Source organism: Equus quagga, chromosome 6, assembly GCF_021613505.1.
Source record: "Equus quagga isolate Etosha38 chromosome 6, UCLA_HA_Equagga_1.0, whole genome shotgun sequence".
Taxonomy (NCBI): Eukaryota; Metazoa; Chordata; class Mammalia; order Perissodactyla; family Equidae; genus Equus; species Equus quagga.
In genome coordinates this window covers 12,193,755-12,214,916 of record NC_060272.1, presented here as the reverse complement: position 1 = coordinate 12,214,916, position 21,162 = coordinate 12,193,755, and the positions used below count along the sequence as shown (strand labels likewise).

Sequence of the window (21,162 nt, the reverse complement as noted above, 5' to 3'; positions counted from 1 at the left end):
AGTTCTGTCTACTCGTTTTAACCACAAGTCCCCTTCAGGTAGCAACTTTCCCTCTCCAAAAAATTGTGATTTCCCTGCTGTGTCATCTGTGTCTGCATGACACTTGGTGGCCTGTATTAGGTACTTGCAACCTTCACAGCCATTTCTATTCTATTGAAACTGTTCCAAGATGGTCCAGAGAAAATTTGCAAAGCTTCTCCAGGGATGTGCAGTTGGATCTCCAACACTATCTTTCTGTGTCCTATACTCCACCCCACTGGAGGGGCAGGGGTCAAGGCTTTGTTCTGGAGACCCACACAATTCATAACTCTTCTCTGCACTTTGCATACTGGCTCAGCCTATATTCTTCTGAATAGCGTTATCCTCCCATTCACCTTATCAACTACATTCTACCCTGCTCTTCATACACCTTCAGGTTGTAAGAGATTAAGATTACTCTGTCTCCTTCATGCAGTACTTTATGAATATGAGTCAGGATTGTGACATCTCCGGAATGCCACTGAAGTCCCCAAATAATGCTCTTCCACATCATTGGTTATAGGACTATTACTTCTAAAAGATGTGGTTTTCTTTTTAGTTTGTTTCAGTAAAATATTATCATAAAGTATAAAAGATAAGAAAAAAAATATTGTCTTCACCACTTAGCTTAAGTAGAATCTTTCTTATAACTTTGCAAATGTGTTGCTTTAATCAGTTGTCTTAAAACTCTTAATCACACCTCAAAAAAATTGAATTTACCCATAGATGTGTATTCACTTATAATTATATAGACATATTTCATATCAATGTGTTATGCATGTTAAATATACAAAATAAACATCTTTAAAGATAAAACAAAAATGAATATAAATATTAATTCTAGTTTTTTCTTCTCGCATCCCAAGTATCTTCTTATGCACTCCCTGAATGATGAGCATGACATTTTGGAAACCACCAGTTTGTATCAGGACTTTTGCTCTGAAGCTGAAAAACAAAGGTGAACTTTTTTTTGCTGCTTTTTGTTGCTTTTCCAAAGGTATCCAATCCCAAAGGCTAGTATGAATGTGGGAGAATTTTAGGAAGCTTAAAAAAATATACACAGGCACACAAACACACACATAACAAACATGTATATATTTAAGTGTATATATACTTGTTAGCACATTGGTTAGAACTTTAAAGTCTTTAAATTATTATTCAGCCATAATTAGTCATTGAATTAGTTAGTGGATTTGTCTATTAGTTTTGTGAGATATGGACCTACTCTGAGAAAATTTCATATCCCTGTAACCCAGATGCCCTCTTAGTATTGGATCAGGAATTTTTTCTGTACAGTATGAGAGAGGAAGATACGTGAGTCAGAATTTGCACTTAATGTCTGTTTTTTATTCTGCAGAAGTACCTCTTCTCTTAAGTTTAGGATTGTGATTATCATGACAGTTGTGTTAGAGCAACCTGCTCTCCAAATACTGTCAGTGATAGCTAGAGTTTTATTGATAGGAAATGTTTTAAGTGCTTTTTGGGTATGAACTCATTCCCTACCGGTAACAACCCTGTGAGATAGATGTTATTATTTTCCTTAGCTTAGAGAGGAAGAAGCAGAGACAGTGAGAGGTGTTATGAGTTGAATTGTGTCCTCCCCAAAAGATATGTTGAAATCCAACCCTATAGTCCCTCAGACTGTGACCTTATTTGGAAATAGGGTCATTGCAGATGTAATTAGTTAAGATGAAGTCATATTGAAGTAGAGTGGGACCAAAATCCAGTGTGATGGTTGTCCTTATAATTAGACGGTAAGAGACACAGACACATGAGGAGAGCAGGCAGAGATTGGAGTGATGCGACTGCAAGCTAAGATTCCAAGAATTGTTGGTCCCCACCAGAAGGAAGAGGTGAGGAAGGATTCTACTCAGTGTCTCAAGGGAGCATGGCCCTGATAGCACCTTGATTTAGGACTTTTAGCCTCCAGAATTGTAAGATGATAAATTCCTGTTGTTGGAGTCACCCAGTTTGTGGTATTTTGTTACTGTAGTCCTAGGAAACTAATAAAGGACGTTAACTATTGCCCAAGATTACCCAGCTATCAGGTCATGGAAGCAGGACTTGAACCTGGGTAGTCCATCACTGGAGTGCACGCTCTGTGGCCCTGCATTATGGTGCCTCATGGAAGAGACAGAATGTCACCATGTTGATGCACAATGCCTTACTGATTGTGAGGAATAAGGACATTTACAGAGTTTGCTGGATGGACAACCAGTAGAACTTGAGATGAAGAAAGTTAACATAAACAGATGAAGAATATTATTAATATTTGTCAAAGATACACATATAAGAAGTTCTGGAATAAAAATCTCAACTTTGGAGGAATGCTAAATGCCATCTCATCATCCAGTGCTTTTACATTTTTTTGTTGTTGTTGAAGATTTTATTTTTCTTTTTTATCCCCAAAGCCCCCTGGTACATAGTTGTATATCTTTAGTTGTAGGTCCTTCTAGTTGTGGCATGGGATGCCACCTTGGCATGGCTTGATGAGCGGTGCCATGTCCGCACCCAGGATTCGAACCGGCAAAACCCTGGCCTGCCGAAGCAGAGCGCGCAAACTTAACCACTGGGCCACGGGGCTGGCCCAAGTGCTTTCACTTTTGGTAACCACATTAAAAGACGAAGTTTAGAGTCTTGCTAAGTCTCATATATATGCACATACATACACACATATATGAATACATATATGTATTAACAAACACACACACACACACGTACATATGCATCTATCTCCATTGACCTGATTCCTTGGCACACATATTTATCTATAATAAGGAAGGAGGTAATGGAAAGCATGAAGCTTCATTTTTTCTTCAGTAAAACTGAGATTTCACTAGTCTCAGGTCTCCTGTTCTGAATACAATGTTCTGAGATTCTTAGATTCCAATTTAAGTTCATTTCCATTAACTAAGAAATATTATTGGTGAATGTTAAGTTTCTAAATCTTGAGTGGCTTCTGTCATTTGGTGTATTTGATACTAAGAGACACTCCTGAATAAAATACTCCAACAGGACAACAGGCCAAGGCAGAAACTAAGGAAAAGGAGGGTCTTTTTATTTTTTTATTGCAGAAGAAAGTGAAGGAATCTGTAAAGATTTTTGATGAATAGAATCTTAGAACTGGAAGTTAGAGGAAAAGAGAACTGAGAACTTCTGTCATCTACTCCAGTGACCTTTCCTATCTCTCTTTCCCTTCTCGAGACAACTGAGAAATATGGCACATGCTCTTCTCATGAATTTTTTGGTGGGGAAGGGAGCACTAGCTTCTTGGGAAATGTGGATGAGACAGGGAGGCAAGAAGACAATTCTAATAATGCCCTGCATCCCTCAAGAAATACTAAGGTCATTTACATTTTTAATTTATCAGACAAAAAAAGATGAGACAAGAAAAGTTCAAAGATTAACCTTCTGAGGCGGCGGCAGCATCTGTACTAACAACTAGGTTTCCTGAATCTGAGCTAGTGCCTGTGTCTGTGTGTATTTGTGTGGTATAATTCTTGCCAGAACTTGATATAAAATTATATATTTGACTTTAGAAAATTTACTGCCCAAGGCTCAGCCAAAATATTGTCTTACTTTGCTATGATTTATATTTCATCCCTCAATCTCAGGTTACTGGAATTCTAAATTGAAATCTCCCAATTTTGGCAGTATTCAACCCATCCCTACTTTAAAAATAAACATATCAGGGCTGGCCTGGTGGTGCAGCACTTAAGTTTGCAGGCTCTGCTTCTCTGCGGCCCAGGGTTCGCTGGTTTGGATCCTGGGTGTGGACATGGCACCGCTTGGCAAAGGCCATGCTGTGGTAGGCGTCCCACGTATAAAGTAGAGGAAGATGGGTACATATGTTAGCTTAGGGCCAGTCTTCCTCAGCAAAAACAGGAGGATTGGCAGTAGTAGCTCAGGGCTAATCTTCCTCAAAAAACAACAACAACAAACAAAAAAACCAAAACAAAACATATCAGGATAATCTACAGTATTTTAACGGGTGCTTTGAATAACAAATAGGATTTTGTTTCACGATTGTTTTCAGTAGCAAACAAGATTTGGTAGCAATTGATATTCACCACCACCACTCTGATTTAATATATTGAGTGCCCCATTTGAAAAGACTACTTTGGCTTGTCAAGAGAAAAAGAAAATAACTGAGGCTATCGTATGGAATTTTCAGGATTATAAGAACCTTGGGGTTATTCAGTCCAATCTCTTAATTTTGCAGATTGACACATTGACGTCTAGAGAAATTAGGTGACTAGATTCCAGAATTCTTTCATCTGCCAGCTTTAGCATTATGTAATTTTACATAGTAAAGTCTGATAATCTTACTGTTAGAGGACTTTCATCAAGGATGATGAATACTCCAATTCTGGGCATGTGAGTTCCAAAAGGAAACAGCAAAAACTAAACTAGTGCTGTCAAGCCACCAACTGATAGCTTTTACTGGCACCGTCTTTCCTAGAGCAAAAGGAACCTGTCATGTCTCTTGCATTGCAACTAAGCAGATAATGTTGGCTGTAATGGGAAAAACATAGCTTTTCAGTTTACAAACTGTGACCTTGAACAAGCTAATTATACTTTAGTCCTTTTGTTTGTTAAATAGGGAAGCAAAATCTATCTCACTGGCTCCTTATGGAAATTAAACAGACTAGCCTGTATAAAGTCCCTATCATGCTACCCAGAAACCAATAACCAGTCTTTTCCCTTTCCTCTCTTCTTTTCTATTTTCCTGATCAAGGTCACATGGCAGATTAGTGTCCAAGCAGGACTAGAGCCCAGACCTTTTTATTTCTAGGGCAAAGCTCTTTCTACATGGAATTCTTCCATCGTTCACATTGTAGTGTTCTCAGGAATGGGAAGCAGAAATATCTAAGTTGTCATTTTTTGTTAGCCTGGGACTGGTGCCGCTGTCTTGAAAATGGTCAAGTTTCTCTCACAAACCATGAAGCAATTGTAATATTAAATAAGGCATCCTATCACAGTCTTTTTCTTAAAATTTTAGATGTGGCATTTAATTCTTTTGTTTCTTGTATCCAGAGAAGGCTGGGGAATCTTTACTGACCCAGAAAGAATGGGAGTAAAATTGAATGTGTCTATTATTAAGTGTACGTGTTTGAATCCACTGGAAAATAGGACACAATGCAGATCTTGGAAATTTACGTATTTTGCCAAAACAAATAGATTTGTAGGGCCAGCCAAGTGCTTAAATTAAGACATCTATTTCAAGGTTACCATGAAACTCTAGCAGTGGTATACCTAGTTTATTTGACACGCAGGAAGAATCATTTTTTGATATCTCTCCTCCTATATATGATAAAATTGTTTTCAGTAGTAATCATAAAATCATAGTTAATAATCAGGACTTACCCCCAGTTTTATTGAGATATAGGTGACATACAGCACTGTGTATGTTTAAGTTATACAGCATAATGACTTGACTTACATCTAGTGTGAAATGATTACCATAAGTTTGGTTAACATCCGTCATCTCATACAGACTCACAATAAAAGGGAAAAAAAAGATTTTTTTCCCTTGTGATGAGAACTCTTAGAATTTACTCTTTTAATAGCTTTCAAATACACCATACAGCATATGTGTATGTATACTAGTTAAAGTCTTCATCTTGTACATTACATCCCTGGTACTTGTTTATCTTACAACTAGAAGTTTATGACCACCTTCATCCAATTTCCTCTTCCCCCGCCCCCCACCTCTGGTAACCACAAGTCTGATCTCTTTTTCAATGGGTTTGGGTTTTGCTTGTTTGTTTTTAGATTCAACATATGAGTGAGATCCTACAGTATTTGTCTGACTTATTTCACTTAGCATAATGCCCTCAAGGTGCCATCCATGTTGTTGCAAAAGGCAAGTTCCCCTCTTTCTCATGGCTGAATACTAGTCAGTTGTAAATATGTACCACATCTTCTTTATCCATTCATCCTATACGTATACCTACCTACATCTGCATCTATCTATGATCAATCTATCTACATATTTTTCACCTTTTTAGGACTTAAAAAGGATTTGAAGCCAAAGATGTATAGCTAATCCAATAGGCTCATTAGTTTTGGAGGTTTATTTCCATCCAAAATATCAGTAGACTTGGGAGAGGTAAGTGCTGTCTCCTTCATCTTTATTTTTTTCTTTCTTATATTTGGCAAAGAAAAATACAATTATTTTCCATTGGTATATGCAAGTGGCTAATTGATTTTTAAAAGTTCTTCAATACTGATAAACTATTTCCATTTGGAAACAATTTGTTTTAATTTAAAAATAAAAAGCATCAACTTCTCCTCCTTTGTGTGCTAATGTATTTTAATGAGTTCCTCACCACTGACTGGAGTAGATTAGTGCCTTTGCATTACTCAGGTAAAAGGGATCATGGAGTAGTGGTGGAGCTGCTGCTGCATTGTTTAAGAATCACAAAACCCATTGTATTCTGTCTTTGCTGGAATGCCTTTCCTTTGTCAATGGAGGTCAAGGCATTAGCTCACCTGGGAAGCAGTGGAGAAAGTCAGTCAGGCTTCTACATTCTTACCTGAAAAGGAGACTAAACTACTGGATTTTGTCCTCCAAGTGGCTTGTCTTACCTTTCCAGTGACTGGCTACACCACCGACAACCGTGGGAGCAGTAAGAATAACCTCTTACTTTTTTTTTTAATTTTTATTTTTTATTGAGTTAACAATAGGTTACAATCTTGTGAAATTTCAGTTGTACATTATTGTCTGTCAGTCGCGTTGTAGGTGCACCCCTTCCCCCGTGTGCCCTCCCCCCACCCCCCCTTTCCCCTGGTAGCCACTCATCTGTTCTCTTTGTCCACATGTTTAAATTCCTCATATGAGTGGAGTCATACAGAGATTGTCCTTCTCTATCTGGCTTATTTCACTTAACATAACTCCCTCAAGCGCCATCCATGTTATTGCAAATGGGACGATTTTGTTCTTTTTTATGGCTGAGTAGTATTCCATTGTATATATATAACACATCTTCTTTATCCAGTCATCTGTTGATGGGTACTTAGGTTGCTTCCACGTCTTGGCTATTGTAAATAATCCTGCAATGAACATTGGGGTACATGGGACTTTTGGAATTGCTGACTTCAAGCTCTTTGGATAGATACCTAGTAGTGGGATAGCTGGGTCGTATGGTAGTTCTATTTTTAATTTTTTGAGGAATCTCCATACTGTTTTCCATAGTGGCTTCACCAGTTTGCATTCCCACCAGCAGTTTATGAGGGTTCCTTTTTCTCCACAACCTCTCCAGCATTTGTTACTATTTGTTTTAGTTATTTTTGTCATTCTGATGGGTGTAAGGTGATATCTTAGTGTAGTTTTGATTTGCATTTCCCTGATGCACAGCAATGATGAACATCTTTTCATGTGCCTATTGGCCATCCATATATCCTCTTTGGAGAAATGTCTGTTCATGTCTCCTGCCCATTCTTTGGTCGAGTTGTTTGATTTTTTGTTGTTGAGTTGTGTGAGTTCTTTATATATTATGGATATTAAGCCTTTGTCAGATGTATGACTTGCAAATATTTTTTCCCAGTTAGTGTTTTTTTTTTGTTTCAATCCTGTTTTCCTTTGCCTTGAAGAAGCTCTTTAGTCTGATGAAGTCCCATTTGTTTATTCTTTCTATTGTTTCTCTTGTCTGAGAAGACATGGTGTCCAAAACGATTGTTTTAATACTGATGTCAAAGAGTGTACTGCCTGCATTTTCTTCTAGAAGCCTTATGGTTTCAGGTCTCAGCTTTAGATCTTTGATCAATTTTGAGTTTATTTTGGTGAATGGTGGAAAAGAATGGTCAATTTTCATTCTTTTACATGTGGCTTTCCAGTTTTCCCAGCACCATTTGTTGAAAAGACTTTCTTTTCTCCATTGTATGCCCTCAGCTCCTTTGTCAAAGATAAGCTGTCCATAGATGTGTGGTTTTATCTCTGGGCTTTCAATTCTGTTCCATTGATCAGTGCACCTGTTTTTGTACCAGTACCATGCTGTTTTGATTACTGTAGCTTTGTAGTATGTTTTGAAGTCAGGGATTGTGATGCCTCCAGCTGTGTTCTTTTTTTCTCAAGATTGCTTTAGCAATTGGGGGTCTTTTGTTGCCCCATATGAATTTTAGGATTCTTTGTTCTATTTCTATAAAGAATGTCATTGGGATTCTGATTGGGATAGTGCTGAATCTGTAGATTGCTTTAGGTAGAATGGACATTTTAACTATGTTTATTCTTCCAATCCATGTACATGGAATGTCTTTTCATCTCTTTATGTCATCATCCGTCTCTTTCAGAAAAGCCTTTTAATTTTTGTTGTATAAGTCTTTCACTTCTTTAGTTAATTCACCCTGAGGTATTTTATTCTTTTTGTTGCAATTGTGAATGGTATTGTATTCTTGAGTTCTTTTTCTGTTAGTTCGTTATTAGAGTATAGAAATGCTACTGATTTATGTAAATTAATTTTATACCCTGCAACTTTGCTGTAGTTGTTGATTACTTCTAAAAGTTTTTCTTTGGATTCCTTGGGGTTTTCTAGATATGAGATCATGTTGTCTACAAACAGTGAGAGTTTCACTTCTTCCCACCCTATTTGGGTTCCTTTTATTCCTTTTTCTTGCCTAATTGCTCTGGCAAGGACCTCCAGTACTATGTTAAATAAGAGTGGTGATAGAGGGTATCCTTGTGTTGTTCCTGTTTTCAGGGGGATGGCACTCAGTTTTTGCCCATTGAGTATGATGTTGGCCGTGGATTTGTCATATATGGCCTTTATTATGTTGAGGTAATTCCCTTCTATCCCCATTTTGTTCAGAGTTTTTATTATAAATGGCTGTTGGATCTTGTCAAATGCTTTCTCTGCATCTATTGAGATGATCGTGTGGTTTTTATTCCTCAGTTTGTTGATGTAGTCTATCACGTTGATTGATTTGTGAATGTTGAACCATTCCTGTGTCCCTGGTATGAATCCCACTTGATCATGATGTATGATCCTTTTGATGAATTGCTGAATTCGGGTTGCCAAAATTTTGTTGAGAATTTTTGCATCTATGTTTATCAGTGATATTGGCCTGTAGTCCTCTTTTTTCGTGGTGTCCTTGTCAGGTTTTGGTATCAGCGTGATGTTGGCCTCATAGAATGTGTTAGGAAGTGTTCCATCCTCCCTAATTTTTTGGAATAGCTTGAAAAGGATAGATATTAAATCCTCTCTGAAAGTTTGGTAGAATTCCCCAGGAAAGCCATTTGGTCCTGGGGTTTTTCTTTGGGATGCTTTTGATTGTTGTTTCAATCTCTTTCCTTGTGATTGGTCTGTTCAAATTGTCTGCTTCTTCTTGACTAAGCTTTAATAGCCTCTTACGTTTTTATCCTCATTACTTTGGTGGGGAATTGTTTTCTCATTTCTCTGATATTCCTTTTTTGTGTGTTTGTTTTCTCTTGACTCCTTAGGAACTTATTTGAAGGGCAACATTTATTCTCAAGCGTGTTAGATTGTTCATGTGAGACCATGTTTTGTAGTTGTGGAAACTGAGTTATCTGGAGAAGAACTAGAACTGCAGCGGTTGAGACAGCCGGGAATGGTGAATGCTTTGCTGGTTAGGACTTCATGTCTGGGAAAGGGCCACCCTTTGATCTGGGCAATAAGAGCCTTCTTCCGGGCCTTATGATTTAGATGTTCTGCTCTGGTCCTCCTTGGCCATCATTCCAAAGGCTGGGGTGGGGTGGGATGTCTGAGAGACCAAGGGGATGTGGCCACCTAGCTCCGTGGAGCCAGCCACCTCTGTTCTCCTAGACCCGGAGACCTGGGACCCAGGGCTTTGTACTCCAAAGTTCCCCAACTCCCTTCCAGAGCCTGCTGTGACTTTCCCTCCAGGTCTGTGGCAGTGCATACATCTTTAGGCTGGACTGGTGATCAAGGAGCAGCTATTATAAGAGAAGCAGGGGAGGGGAAGGACTGAGAGAGCTGTGGAAGCAAACGTAGACCTGGGCTTTGCTGTCCGTAGGAATTCTCAGGCCCTCCCAGTGTAGGATAGAAATGGGGAGGAGGGGGGGCTTGCTGCCAGCCCTACCCACTTTGTTTTCATATCTAAGAGAAAAAAATGACCCCATCTTTTACATGAATTTGAGTTAGGAAAGAGAATAATCGAGATCTACAACTGTTGTGGGTTGAATTGTGTCCTCTCAGAAGATATGTGAAGTCTTAACACCCGGTACCTGTGAATGTGACATTTGGCAATAGGGTCTTTGAAGATGTGATTAAGTTAAGATGAGGTCATACTGGAGTAGAATGGGCTCTAAATCCAATGACTGGTGTACTTATAAGGAGAAAGATGTGAAGACACAGACACACATGTGGGAAAAAACCACATGAAGACAGAAACAGAGATGGGAGTTAAGCTGTCTCAAGCCAAGGAACACCAAAATTATGGGCAACCACCAGTAGCTGGGAGAGTGGCATGGAGGCGTTCCTCACTCAGATTCTCCAGAAGGACCCAGTCTGCCAATGCCTTGATTGTGAGCTTCTGGGCTCCAGAACTGTGAGAGAGTAAATTTCTGTTGTTGAAACCATTCAGTCTGTGGTACTTTGTATGGCAGCCCCACAAACTAGCACACAATGGATAAATGATTTTGAAAAATGAGATGTTTGTTGAATCCATTTTATTGACACTGCAATGGAGATTACTGTGCCAAAATAATATAGCAATCTAATGCCCTGAGACCTTCCAAAACTCTTAGTAACTTTGCATAAAGAGTAAAAAGAGTCTGAAGACTATTTTCTTTCTAAAAAATTATATATTTATCTTCAAATAAGATTGTACAGGTTATTACTTGATAATTCTTAACAGTAAAAAAGATTATTTCTGTTCACTTTCCTAAATGGAGGAAAGTAAATCAAGGAGGCCTTTACTGGGCCTCAAGTTTAGAAATAATATAAAAGTAGATGACCTGGTCCTACATTGACTGTCATCTTTGCCTCCAATCATATGCTAAAGGAAAAGCTGAAAACACATTACCTGACACATTGTTGGTCTAAGAGTGTGCTTAGGATGTTAATATAGGTTATGAGGAAAAGAGGCTCCCTAGTCAAAAGGAATTGTATATTCTGAACTAAAGATAAATAGCTTTTTCATGAGAGGACATCTGAGGAGTTTCATTGTACTGATATATATAATGACACTCTAAAAAAGAATATAGTGAAATTCTTTCCTCTCCCTCCCTTTTAAAAATAAATAGCCTTTCACGCACAAGTCATTATCCATCTCTGTTATATACCTTAGGTTAGAGTCTGAGATGTCCCATCCAATATAAAAGAAGCATTGGGTATTCTTGTATTCTAGATTCAGTAAATCATTACTACCATACTTCTTCTTCTTCAAATCGTTTCCCTTTGCTGTTGATATGAAGCTTTTTTGTTGGGATGATCCATAAAATTAGCTGATATTCAACTTACAGTGGTGGCGATTTCATGTGGTTCAACCTAATGCACTAATATTATTAAAGAGTCATTACAGTTACCAAGATACTTAATTTACCAAAAGAGGCTTAGCCACTTCAAGGATTTGGCTTAATACTTTTAGAAATAGACTGGATGGTTGACAGGAGAGATTACTTAGGCTTGTAAATGATACCAAGTTGGTGGAGATTGGCAATATCATGTAGGGCCAGATAGGAATGCAAAATGATACAGTCAATTTGATGGAGTAATGTGCACTGGATAAAATGAATTGCAATTAGGTTGCATGCAAGCTTTTGTTTGTAAAATAGAATAATTAATTTGAAAAATGCAACAGGAATGGAAACATTTACATGGACTGAGCCGTATGCAGAAGAGTTTTAAAGTCACAGCCAATCACAGATGCGGACTCTGTTGAACATGCCCAAATGGGGCACCCCTGAGCCTTTCAATCTGACTGGCCACCTGGACCTCATCGCGTGGATTTTGGCTGCCATGTTGAATGACTGTTAGCCCCAGATCAATGATTCCATTCTATTGTGGTCTATGAATTTCAGGCATTAAGACATAGTATCATTATCTTGAGTTATATAAGAATACTCTCCCTGCAACCCAGTCAAACTCTTCTCACCTTTCAAGGCCCAGTTAAAGGTAAAGAACATCTAGAAAGTCTTCTCTCCCCTCTTATTTCTACAGGTCGTAGACTCCATTGCTCAACTTAACACAAGATCTGACTAACATTTTTGGCTGAAGATAACCCCATCCTCTTTGTATATCGGTCTCGACTTTGAAGTTTATAAGTTCCTTGGAGATAAGTGCCAAGGATTATATGTGTTTTCACTTCAGTCTGACTATTATGTAGTCAATAAAAACATTAGTAGGCTTCATCAAGCAGGACTTAATAACGTTAATGATCACAACAATAAAAACAGCAAAATGTTTATTTGAGAGCATGAAAGGTTGAGAAATTTCCGTGGAAGTGATTGAATATGGCTCTTATTCTTTTGATTCTTGAACCAAATTTCCTCATTAAGAAACAAAGTATATACTTATTTTTCACGTCAATCTTATCCCGAGGTGGTATTTAATATATCCATAAAATTTTATTACATGTTATATTCAAATAAATATAAGTCCAATGATTAGTTTAGTGGAGTTTCATGTAAGATTCCTTGCCCAGAGTGTGGTTTTATGTGTTATAAAATGCAGTTCTATAGAAATCATTTTTATTGGCCTTTTTTCTCTTAAATGTGGAGATGGTAGGTGAATTTCTTTTTTAGTGCTAAATTTTCTAATCATGTGGTTTATTACACTTCTGGTTTGTTAGCCACTCTAATGTCTCTATAATTAACTTCATGATTTTAGAATTATTTATCAAAGTTGATTATTGAAATAAAATTCACGTATTCTATTATACTGTATAGTAGCATTACCTCTCAGCCACTGTAATATACATGTGTTTGAATTTATTATAGCTCAGTCTTGAAACAACATCACCCTTAAGAATCTTAGTTACAATAATTTCCTTTGGAAAACAATTTGAGTCTAACTGGATGTCATTAAATTCTCAGGCCATGGTAAGTGTAACTGTGGCAAGTGTGAGTGTGATGAAGGATGGTCTGGGGATGCTTGCCAGTACCCAACTCACTGTGATCTGACCAAGAAAAAAAGTAACCAAATGTGCAAGAATTCTCAAGATGTCATCTGCTCTAATGCAGGTAAGAATTCTATCCTATAAAAATTCTTAAGTGAAATAATCAAATATTGTTTTTTAATGGAAATATGTACGTGTTGAGAAATGTTGAACCTCTGAGTGAGCCTGCTTTTGAGTATATTTTTGAGAAATGAAATTCAGATAAGAAAAAATGTCATCTTGCTGAGACTGGCAAGTTTGACACCCTCCAGCTGTTCCAATGCCTCCTTCAAGCAGGATATCCACTGGAAACAACACCCTGACAACATTTTATGTAAATTGTGAACCATGAATTTGAATGCTGATTAAATCTTTTTAAAAGGATATATACAAACTGACAATTATTTTCTGTTACAGATCAAGGATGCTTTGAATTTATACCTTAGCATCAAATACAACCAAGCCTTTTACTTTTTTTTTGGTGAGGAAGATTAACCCTGAGCTAACTGCTGCCAATTATCCTCTTTTCAGTGAGGAAGACTGGCCCTGAGCTAACATTCATGCCCATCTTCCTTTACTTTATATGTGGGACACCTACTACAGCATGGTGTGCCAAGTGGCGCCATGTCCACACCCGGGATCCAAACCCGCGAACCCCAGGCCACCAAGAAGTGGAACGTGCAAACTTAACCACTGCGCCACCGGGCCAGCCCCCAAACCTTTTAAATTTAATAGAAGTTTTAGATGCACTGAATATGAAACTCATTGAAGAATATAGTGGCAACAAGATTTTTTGTTAGATGAAAATATTTTTATGTCTCAAAGGGGTCATTTAGAAATATTTCTTAGAAATTTATAGATAAGCTGTTAAAATTATTTGCCAAAACCATATAAAACAAAACAACTGTGTTTTGGTTTCAAAGGTGTTTAGCCATTGTTGCTATAATTAAATACTCTTAACTTTGGAGCATGTGGAGCTTCCACGTCAGCTTTTCTAAACCCTAGTGGAACTTGAGACTGCCCCTGTCCTGCACTGGAGGCTCTGATTCAGTTGTTTTGGGGTGTGTTCTGGACTACAGTGGGTTTTTAAAGCTTTCAGGTAATTCTTATGTAGATCCAGGGGTGTGAGCCATTGCTCTGTGTGCTAAAGGTGAGACGTTGACTACATGAATGAATATCTTCCCTCTTGAAACTCACTTTGTTGGTAGAGTCCTTCTGCAATTAGCTAGGACCTTTCCACAGTCTTTGATTGAGACAAATTATTCTGTGTAGATTAAGTGCAATCGGGTGTTTTGCTAGTCGTAATCAGCATCCATACCCAATGCAAAGCGTGAGTGGAGCAGTCAGGGACTGTGACAATAGTCTCAACAGTAGGTCTCAGGTCACTTTCTGTGTTCATAGATATTCTCCTTGCTTCTCTCTAGCACTCCAGTCTTTCCTTTCCTCTCAGTAGGAGATCTCCACCTCCAGTTTGTAACACCTGCTCCTCCAAACACACAGACACCCCGCATAGCCTCTTCTGTCTTGAAAAATTCACACTTTTCAAACTTCTTTCAGTAATAAGACTTGAATTCTTTATTCTCTATTTTTGGATTTATTTTTTTTTCAAATAAAATCTGAGTTATTATTATTTTTAATAATACATTATAACCAAATAGAATATAGTCTAGGAATCCAAAGATGTTTCAACATTCAGGAATCTAAACATGTGATTCGCTAAATTAATGTATTTCAAAGGAGAAAATTTACAGAATTATTTCAATAAATGATAAAATACATTTGATAAGGTGTAAAACATTTCAGAGATATCTGTGTCTCTATTTTTTTTTTAACATTGATCCCATCTACCATCCATATTCCAGTTTCACTTGACCCAACAATGTCCTTCATAGCATTTCCACCCCCTCTGTACAGGATCCAGGCTAAGCGGCAGTGTTATGTTGTCATCTCTCTTTAGCCTCCTTTGACCTGGACCATTTTCACAGACAGTGGTATTATAGCATTAAAATTTTGAAGAAAATTGTCCTCAACCTTTTTTTAATAGAATGTTACTTATTTTGGGTTTGCCTGTTGTGTCCTTGTGGTTAGATTCATGCTACATTCTTAGGTGAAATACTGGATAGATGATTTTGTGTTCTCAGGATGTGTCATCTGGAAGTACCTGAGATCCATCTGCTCTCGCTGGTCAGGTTAACTTTGCTCACATGGTCAGGCTGTTGGTCTGATGTCTCAGCTCTAGTCTGTGGGGGAAACCCGTTGAAACCATAAAATATCCCATCTTCATCAAAATTACCCCAGATTTACCATCCTTTGATGATTCTCACCTGATCCACTATTTACAATGATGATTGAAAAATGATGATTTCCAAATGCCAACATTCCCTCTATATGTACCAGTTGACACTCAACATTCTACCACAATGAGAGTCATCTCTCATCTATCAATCATTTAATATTTATTATGAGTCTAGGATCAGAATTCCTATTATTTCAATGGTTTATTGTTCATTACTGTACTTAATTATTCTGGTGCTCAGATAATCTCAGATTAGGCTAGTGGAACCCCTGTAAGCCTACTTCTCTATCCTTGTGACATGCCTCCATTGTTTTTTTGGTTTGGTTTGGTTTGGGTTTAGCAATTTTTTACTTCCTGGCAAATATACTTGCCAGAAATGTATTCTGGAGTCATATTGTACCTGCCCTGCCACACTTTTGGAATCAATCATTTCTCCAAAGAGCCCTGATTCCTTTTAGTGAAGAATGGTATTAGAATAAGAATTGTGAGCACTAGGGTTGCTTATTTTCTAGGGTATATTTACTTCTTAGTCCTTTCTGCAAATAGGCTGGGAAATACATGCATGTAAATATGTATAGACACAAATACTCATACATATAGGCACACATGTATGCGTATAAATACATATACATGCACATATTTTAAAAATCATGAATTCATACCAGTGCATCCAACTCCGATCCATCCCCACCAGGTTGTTCCTTGTTTTTTCCCTTCCATATTTATGTGTCTCATCTTCCACAGTGAGAAATCTGGCTCCCAACGTGATCCACATATTTACTCATTTGCTCAATTCTATACTACACCTAACATTGTTTTTAGGATTGCTTCATACATACCACTATACAAATCTGCTGAAAAATCCCAGGATTTTTTGCACATTTGCAATCCATTTGCAATCCATCGCCTCCTGCATGTTCGCCCCACCCAAGCCATGCCCAAGACTGGGGTATGTGGTCAAATGCTGTGTTCAAACGTTACTTGGATATCTTTCTTCTTTCTCCCCCTGTAGTATAGTTAAGGTCCTCATCTGAAATGCAGTTGAACTTATTTATTTCAGATTGCTTCCAATTGTAGAGTTTTTTCCCTCCTTCCCATCCTCGTGGATTTCATTTTATTTTATAATATGTAGAACATTAACATGCTTCCAAAAGTCAAAACTTTGCTAAAAAGCATACTCAGTGAATCATCATTCTCTTCCTTAAACCTTCCATCGTGCTTCCCCACATGCCTTACAGGTAACCAACTTTACTGCTTTCTGCTTTGTGTATGTGTTTATTTTATTTTATTTCTTGAGCTAACATCTGCTGCCAATTCTCCTCTTTTTGCTGAGGAAGATTTGCCCTGAGCTAACATCCGTGCCCATCTTCCTCTACTTTATATGTGGGACGCCACCTCAGCATGGCTTGATAAGCGCTGCATAGGTCTATACCCAGGATTCGAACCTTGGAACCCCGGGCCACCGAAGCAGAGTGCACAAACTTAATGGCTGCACCACTGACTGGCCCATGTATGTGTTTATTTTTGAAAAAATAAATAGGTATATGTGTATGTTATTATTTTTCAGTTTTTTCCTTTTATATATGCTCTTTTGCCCCTCAGCATTATCTCCTGGAAGTCACTCCATATAAGCTCATAGAGATCTTCCCCATGTATTTTTTAGATAGAATGTGTTTAATTCTATGCAAGTGACATAATTTATTCAATCAATCTCCTCTGCTTGGGCATTTAGGCAGTTCCCAATATTTTGAAATTACAAATATTAATGCACAGAATGAACTAGTGCATAGGTATTTTCATATTTTTGGAGGTGTATCTTCAGGGTAAATTACTAGAAATGAGATTGCTGGGCCAAGAGATAAATTTATACTGTTACATTTGATCTTCACTTTCTCTCTTACTCTCTTCTCAATATCTAAGCCTTTCAAGTTTACTTTGGCAATCTCATTCTCACATGCCTTTCTTTTAACGCCTACTTCCACCAGCCTAGTTCAGGACCGCTCCTCCAAAACTGCACTAGTCTGTGAGTTCTCTCCATTAATATTTCCCCTTCATATCGCATTGTGGTTTGCTGGAAGCAGGTTGGAGCAGAAGGTAAAGAGGAGATAAATGAAGTGGGGCATAAGACTGAAGGCCAGGGCAAGATGGAGCTGGGGACGAAAGGAGTTCCAGAAGCTGACTCTGTAGGGGCCATGAAAGGCAAGGCACAGTCTGCAGAGTGAATCAAGGCTCCAGTGCCATTGCTCAGGGGTATAGGCTGGTGTTCAAGACAGGGAAGTCATCCTAGAGAGAGATGGCTATATTAGGCAGAATGAAAAGTCAGAGCTAAAATAATCTAGTATAAAGACCAATTCTAGAGACTGAGTTAACTGGCAACCAGGAGAGAGATGCAGTATGACACAGCATGAACATGGGAGTCTGGCACTTTTGCCTGGGCTTGCATATGCCATATCTTGGAGCTTCAGTTGTGAATTCTACTTGATGAATGAGACAGGAAGCCTGAGCTGCTGTAAACTTCTCACATCAGCCAGGAATGGTTCAGATGCCTGGATGGGAGTGAGCCTGCCTGTGGGGGACGTCAGTGAGAAGTTGTAGAATTCAGAGGCAGAGGCTGTTCCTGCCCATCTTACCTAACAACGACTACTGCATCCATAGTCCTAGGTTACACCTCGCTCCCAAACCGTGAAAGCTCCTGGCATCCCAACAGATAAAAGCAGAAATCCTTGACCAGTGTTCTGGATCCTCTGCTCTCTGCCTTCAAACTACCCTTTTCTCCAAACTCAAGCCAGACACTTCACTGTTCTTTAATTCTCCATCCTTGTTCCTTATCCCAGGCTCTTTCCTGAATGTCACAAGTCTTTTTTCCATCTGTACTTGTTGAAATTCTATCCATACATCAAGTGCCAACTCAAGAACCTACCCCTTTACTGTACATTTTCTCCTTCACAGAGCCAGATTGAGGTTTATACTTTCTATAAAGTATTTGTCACAAATCTGTTGCAAATGACTTTGCATCATCTGTGTTTGTATATATATATATATATAATCTATCATCTAGCTCTTTCTTCCTGGTCTATGATTTACTTAATTTTAATTTATTCGCCTTATTATCTCCTATAGCACCTAGTGCTTTGCCAGCAATATAATAGGCAACAAGAAAATTTAAGGAATGCTATGTGGATGGCTGAAAGACAGTATGAATAAATGTGAAAATGGAAAAGAAGGGTGATAATTAGAGGAAAAAATGAGAGGAAGCAATATCATGAATTACAGTATTAGATTTGAAATGAACTTTTATAAATTAAAATCGTTTTCAGGAAAAAAACAAGAAAATGAAGTTTAATAAAAGTAAAATTTATACGAGTATTCTCAAGGAAGAAAAATACAAGCTCAAATTCTGAAAAATCACCATTTATATATGACAGTGAGAGAAAAAAGTCTTACGGGTAATAACAAATTGCAAGTGACCTGGGTGACAGAATCATGCAGAGGGTGTGAAAACAGGACATTGTGGGGTCCAGAAATGTAAAGTGAGTCTGGAGAAAATATTTGGGAATATGACTAATAATCTCAATATCTTAATAGGAGTAAACAAAGACCCCAGAGTTTTCTGAAAGCCTACTCTGCACAAGACACTGTGGTGTGTCTAGAAAGATGCCTGGGTGATATACTTATCACTTGGTCTTGAGAGCAGCTCCATGAAGTAGATCTTATTTACAGATGAGGAATTTGAGAGTTAGAGATGAAAGTAATGACCTCAAAAATGTATAGCCACTGGAGATTAAAACCTGGATTTGGCTACAAGTCTACCTTAGTCCTAAATCCATGCTGCTTCTGGTACACCATGTACAGAATTGTCAATATCCAGCAGCTCAAGTCAAATATCAGTATTGTCTTTGGTTTCTCCCTATCCTTCACCCTTCATAACCAGTTGCCAAATCGTCTATTCTTTCTCCTGAAAATATCCCCAAGTGTATTCGCTTATTTCTATCCTCATTGTCACCACCCTGGTCAGCTTCTGTCTTCTTTCCTGAAGACAAATGTAACAACATTTCCTCATATCCACTTTTGTCTCATTTCAGTTCGTTCTCCATATGACGACCAGAGAGATCTGGTGAAAATGCTTAACTGATCACATCAGTCCCTTGCTGAAAATACTTCTTATGGCTTCTTGTCATTCTTGGATTAAAGTTGGAAATATTTCACATGAGCTATAAGATTTCCGTGAAAGGCATCTTTAATTACTCTATTCGTTTCATGCCACTTTCCACATTATTTTCCTTTTTTTTGAGGAAGATTAGCCCTGAGCTAACTACTGCCAATCCTCCTCTTTTTTCTGAGGAAGCCTGGCCCTGAGCTAACATACATGCCCATCTTCCTCTGCTTTATACATGGGATGCCTACCACAGCATGGCGTTTGCCAAGTGGTGCCATGTCCACACCCGGGATCCAAACCAGCAAACCCAGGGCTGCCGAGAAGCAGAAGGTGCACACTTAACTGCTGCGCCACCGGGTGGGCCCACCACATTGTTTTCTATACTGCAGCTGTGTTTGATTTTTTTCTCTTGCTTCCTCTTTCACCTTAGAGACTCTGCTGTAGTCTCTTGCTGGAAGTGGGCATCTTCACCATCTCATCTCTGAGCTATTTTTTTTTTTCCTAAGATTGGCACCTGAGCTATCAACTGTTGCCAATCTTTTTTTTTTTTCCCTGCTTTTTCTCCCCAAATCCCCCCAGTACATAGTTGTATATTTTAGTTGTGGGCCCCTCTAGTTGTGGCATGTGGGATACCACCTCAATGTGGCCTGACAAGCGGTGCCGTGTCTGCGCCCAGGATCCCAACCAGTGAAACCCTTGGCCGCTTAAGTGGAGTGTGCAAACTTAACCACTCGGCCACGGGGCCGGCCCCTGAGCTATTTTTTTTACTTGGCTCTCAGTTCTCAGTTTAAGAGCTACCTCTCCAGGGGCCATATCTTTGGCCACCAGGTCTCAGTTAAATCTCCTTGCTATGTGCTCCTGCAACACTTTGCACTTCTCCATTTATTTTATCACACTAGCTTTTACTCATATAAAACTTTAAAAGGAGAATTATGGCTGACTTCATCTCTTGTTGCATTTCCAGAGTCTAGGATGGTAGCTAGTGAGTGGTAAATTCTCAGTTAATATATGTTGATTGCTGTGAGGATCAATTAAAAATTGAAAAATAAGTATTAAAAAGGAAGTTCCTCAAGCAGACATTGCATCTATCAATATCATTTGAATGCTCTTTTACTGTCAGTGAAATCATTCTCGGGAGTTGTAGTCAGATTGTCAGACTTGGCTGCATATGTGGCATGTGGTAGACCAGATGGCTCTAGTGCCTCTACCACCCGGAGTGGCCGTGAGGTTTTGGTGAGATCCCGGGACTCTGTGCCTAAGAATACTCACCCTGGGCCCATTGTCATAAGGACATGTGTATCAGTTTAACATGTGGATGTGAAATTATTTGGAGGCTCTAAGTTTTTCATTTATGCATTTGATAATGAATTCCACAAATATTTATTATATAAATAGTATGCTCAAATATTGGGCAAAGCATTGAATCAATACTGGTGAGGAAGACAAGCAAGGTTACTTCCCACACAAAGCTTAGAATTCTCTGCTTTAGTTCACTTCAGCCCCAGGTGTAATCAGAAGATATTCATTCAAGCATTGATTGGATGGATGCGTATAAAGAGCTGTGCACTTGGGAGGTCAAATTTATGTTCACAGAACTATCAGAGGTCAATCGTAA

At 38.5% G+C, this 21,162-nt stretch overlaps 1 protein-coding gene across 1 annotated transcript in view; it reads left to right on the top strand.

Moving 5' to 3' along the window:
• Positions 1–21,162, top strand: part of ITGBL1 (integrin subunit beta like 1) — a 207,382-nt gene that overhangs the window by 72,964 nt on the left and 113,256 nt on the right. Inside the window, exon 3 of the mRNA XM_046664856.1 lies at positions 13,034–13,180. Coding sequence (XP_046520812.1) covers positions 13,034–13,180 — 147 coding nt within the window. The remainder of the gene's footprint in view (positions 1–13,033; positions 13,181–21,162) is intronic.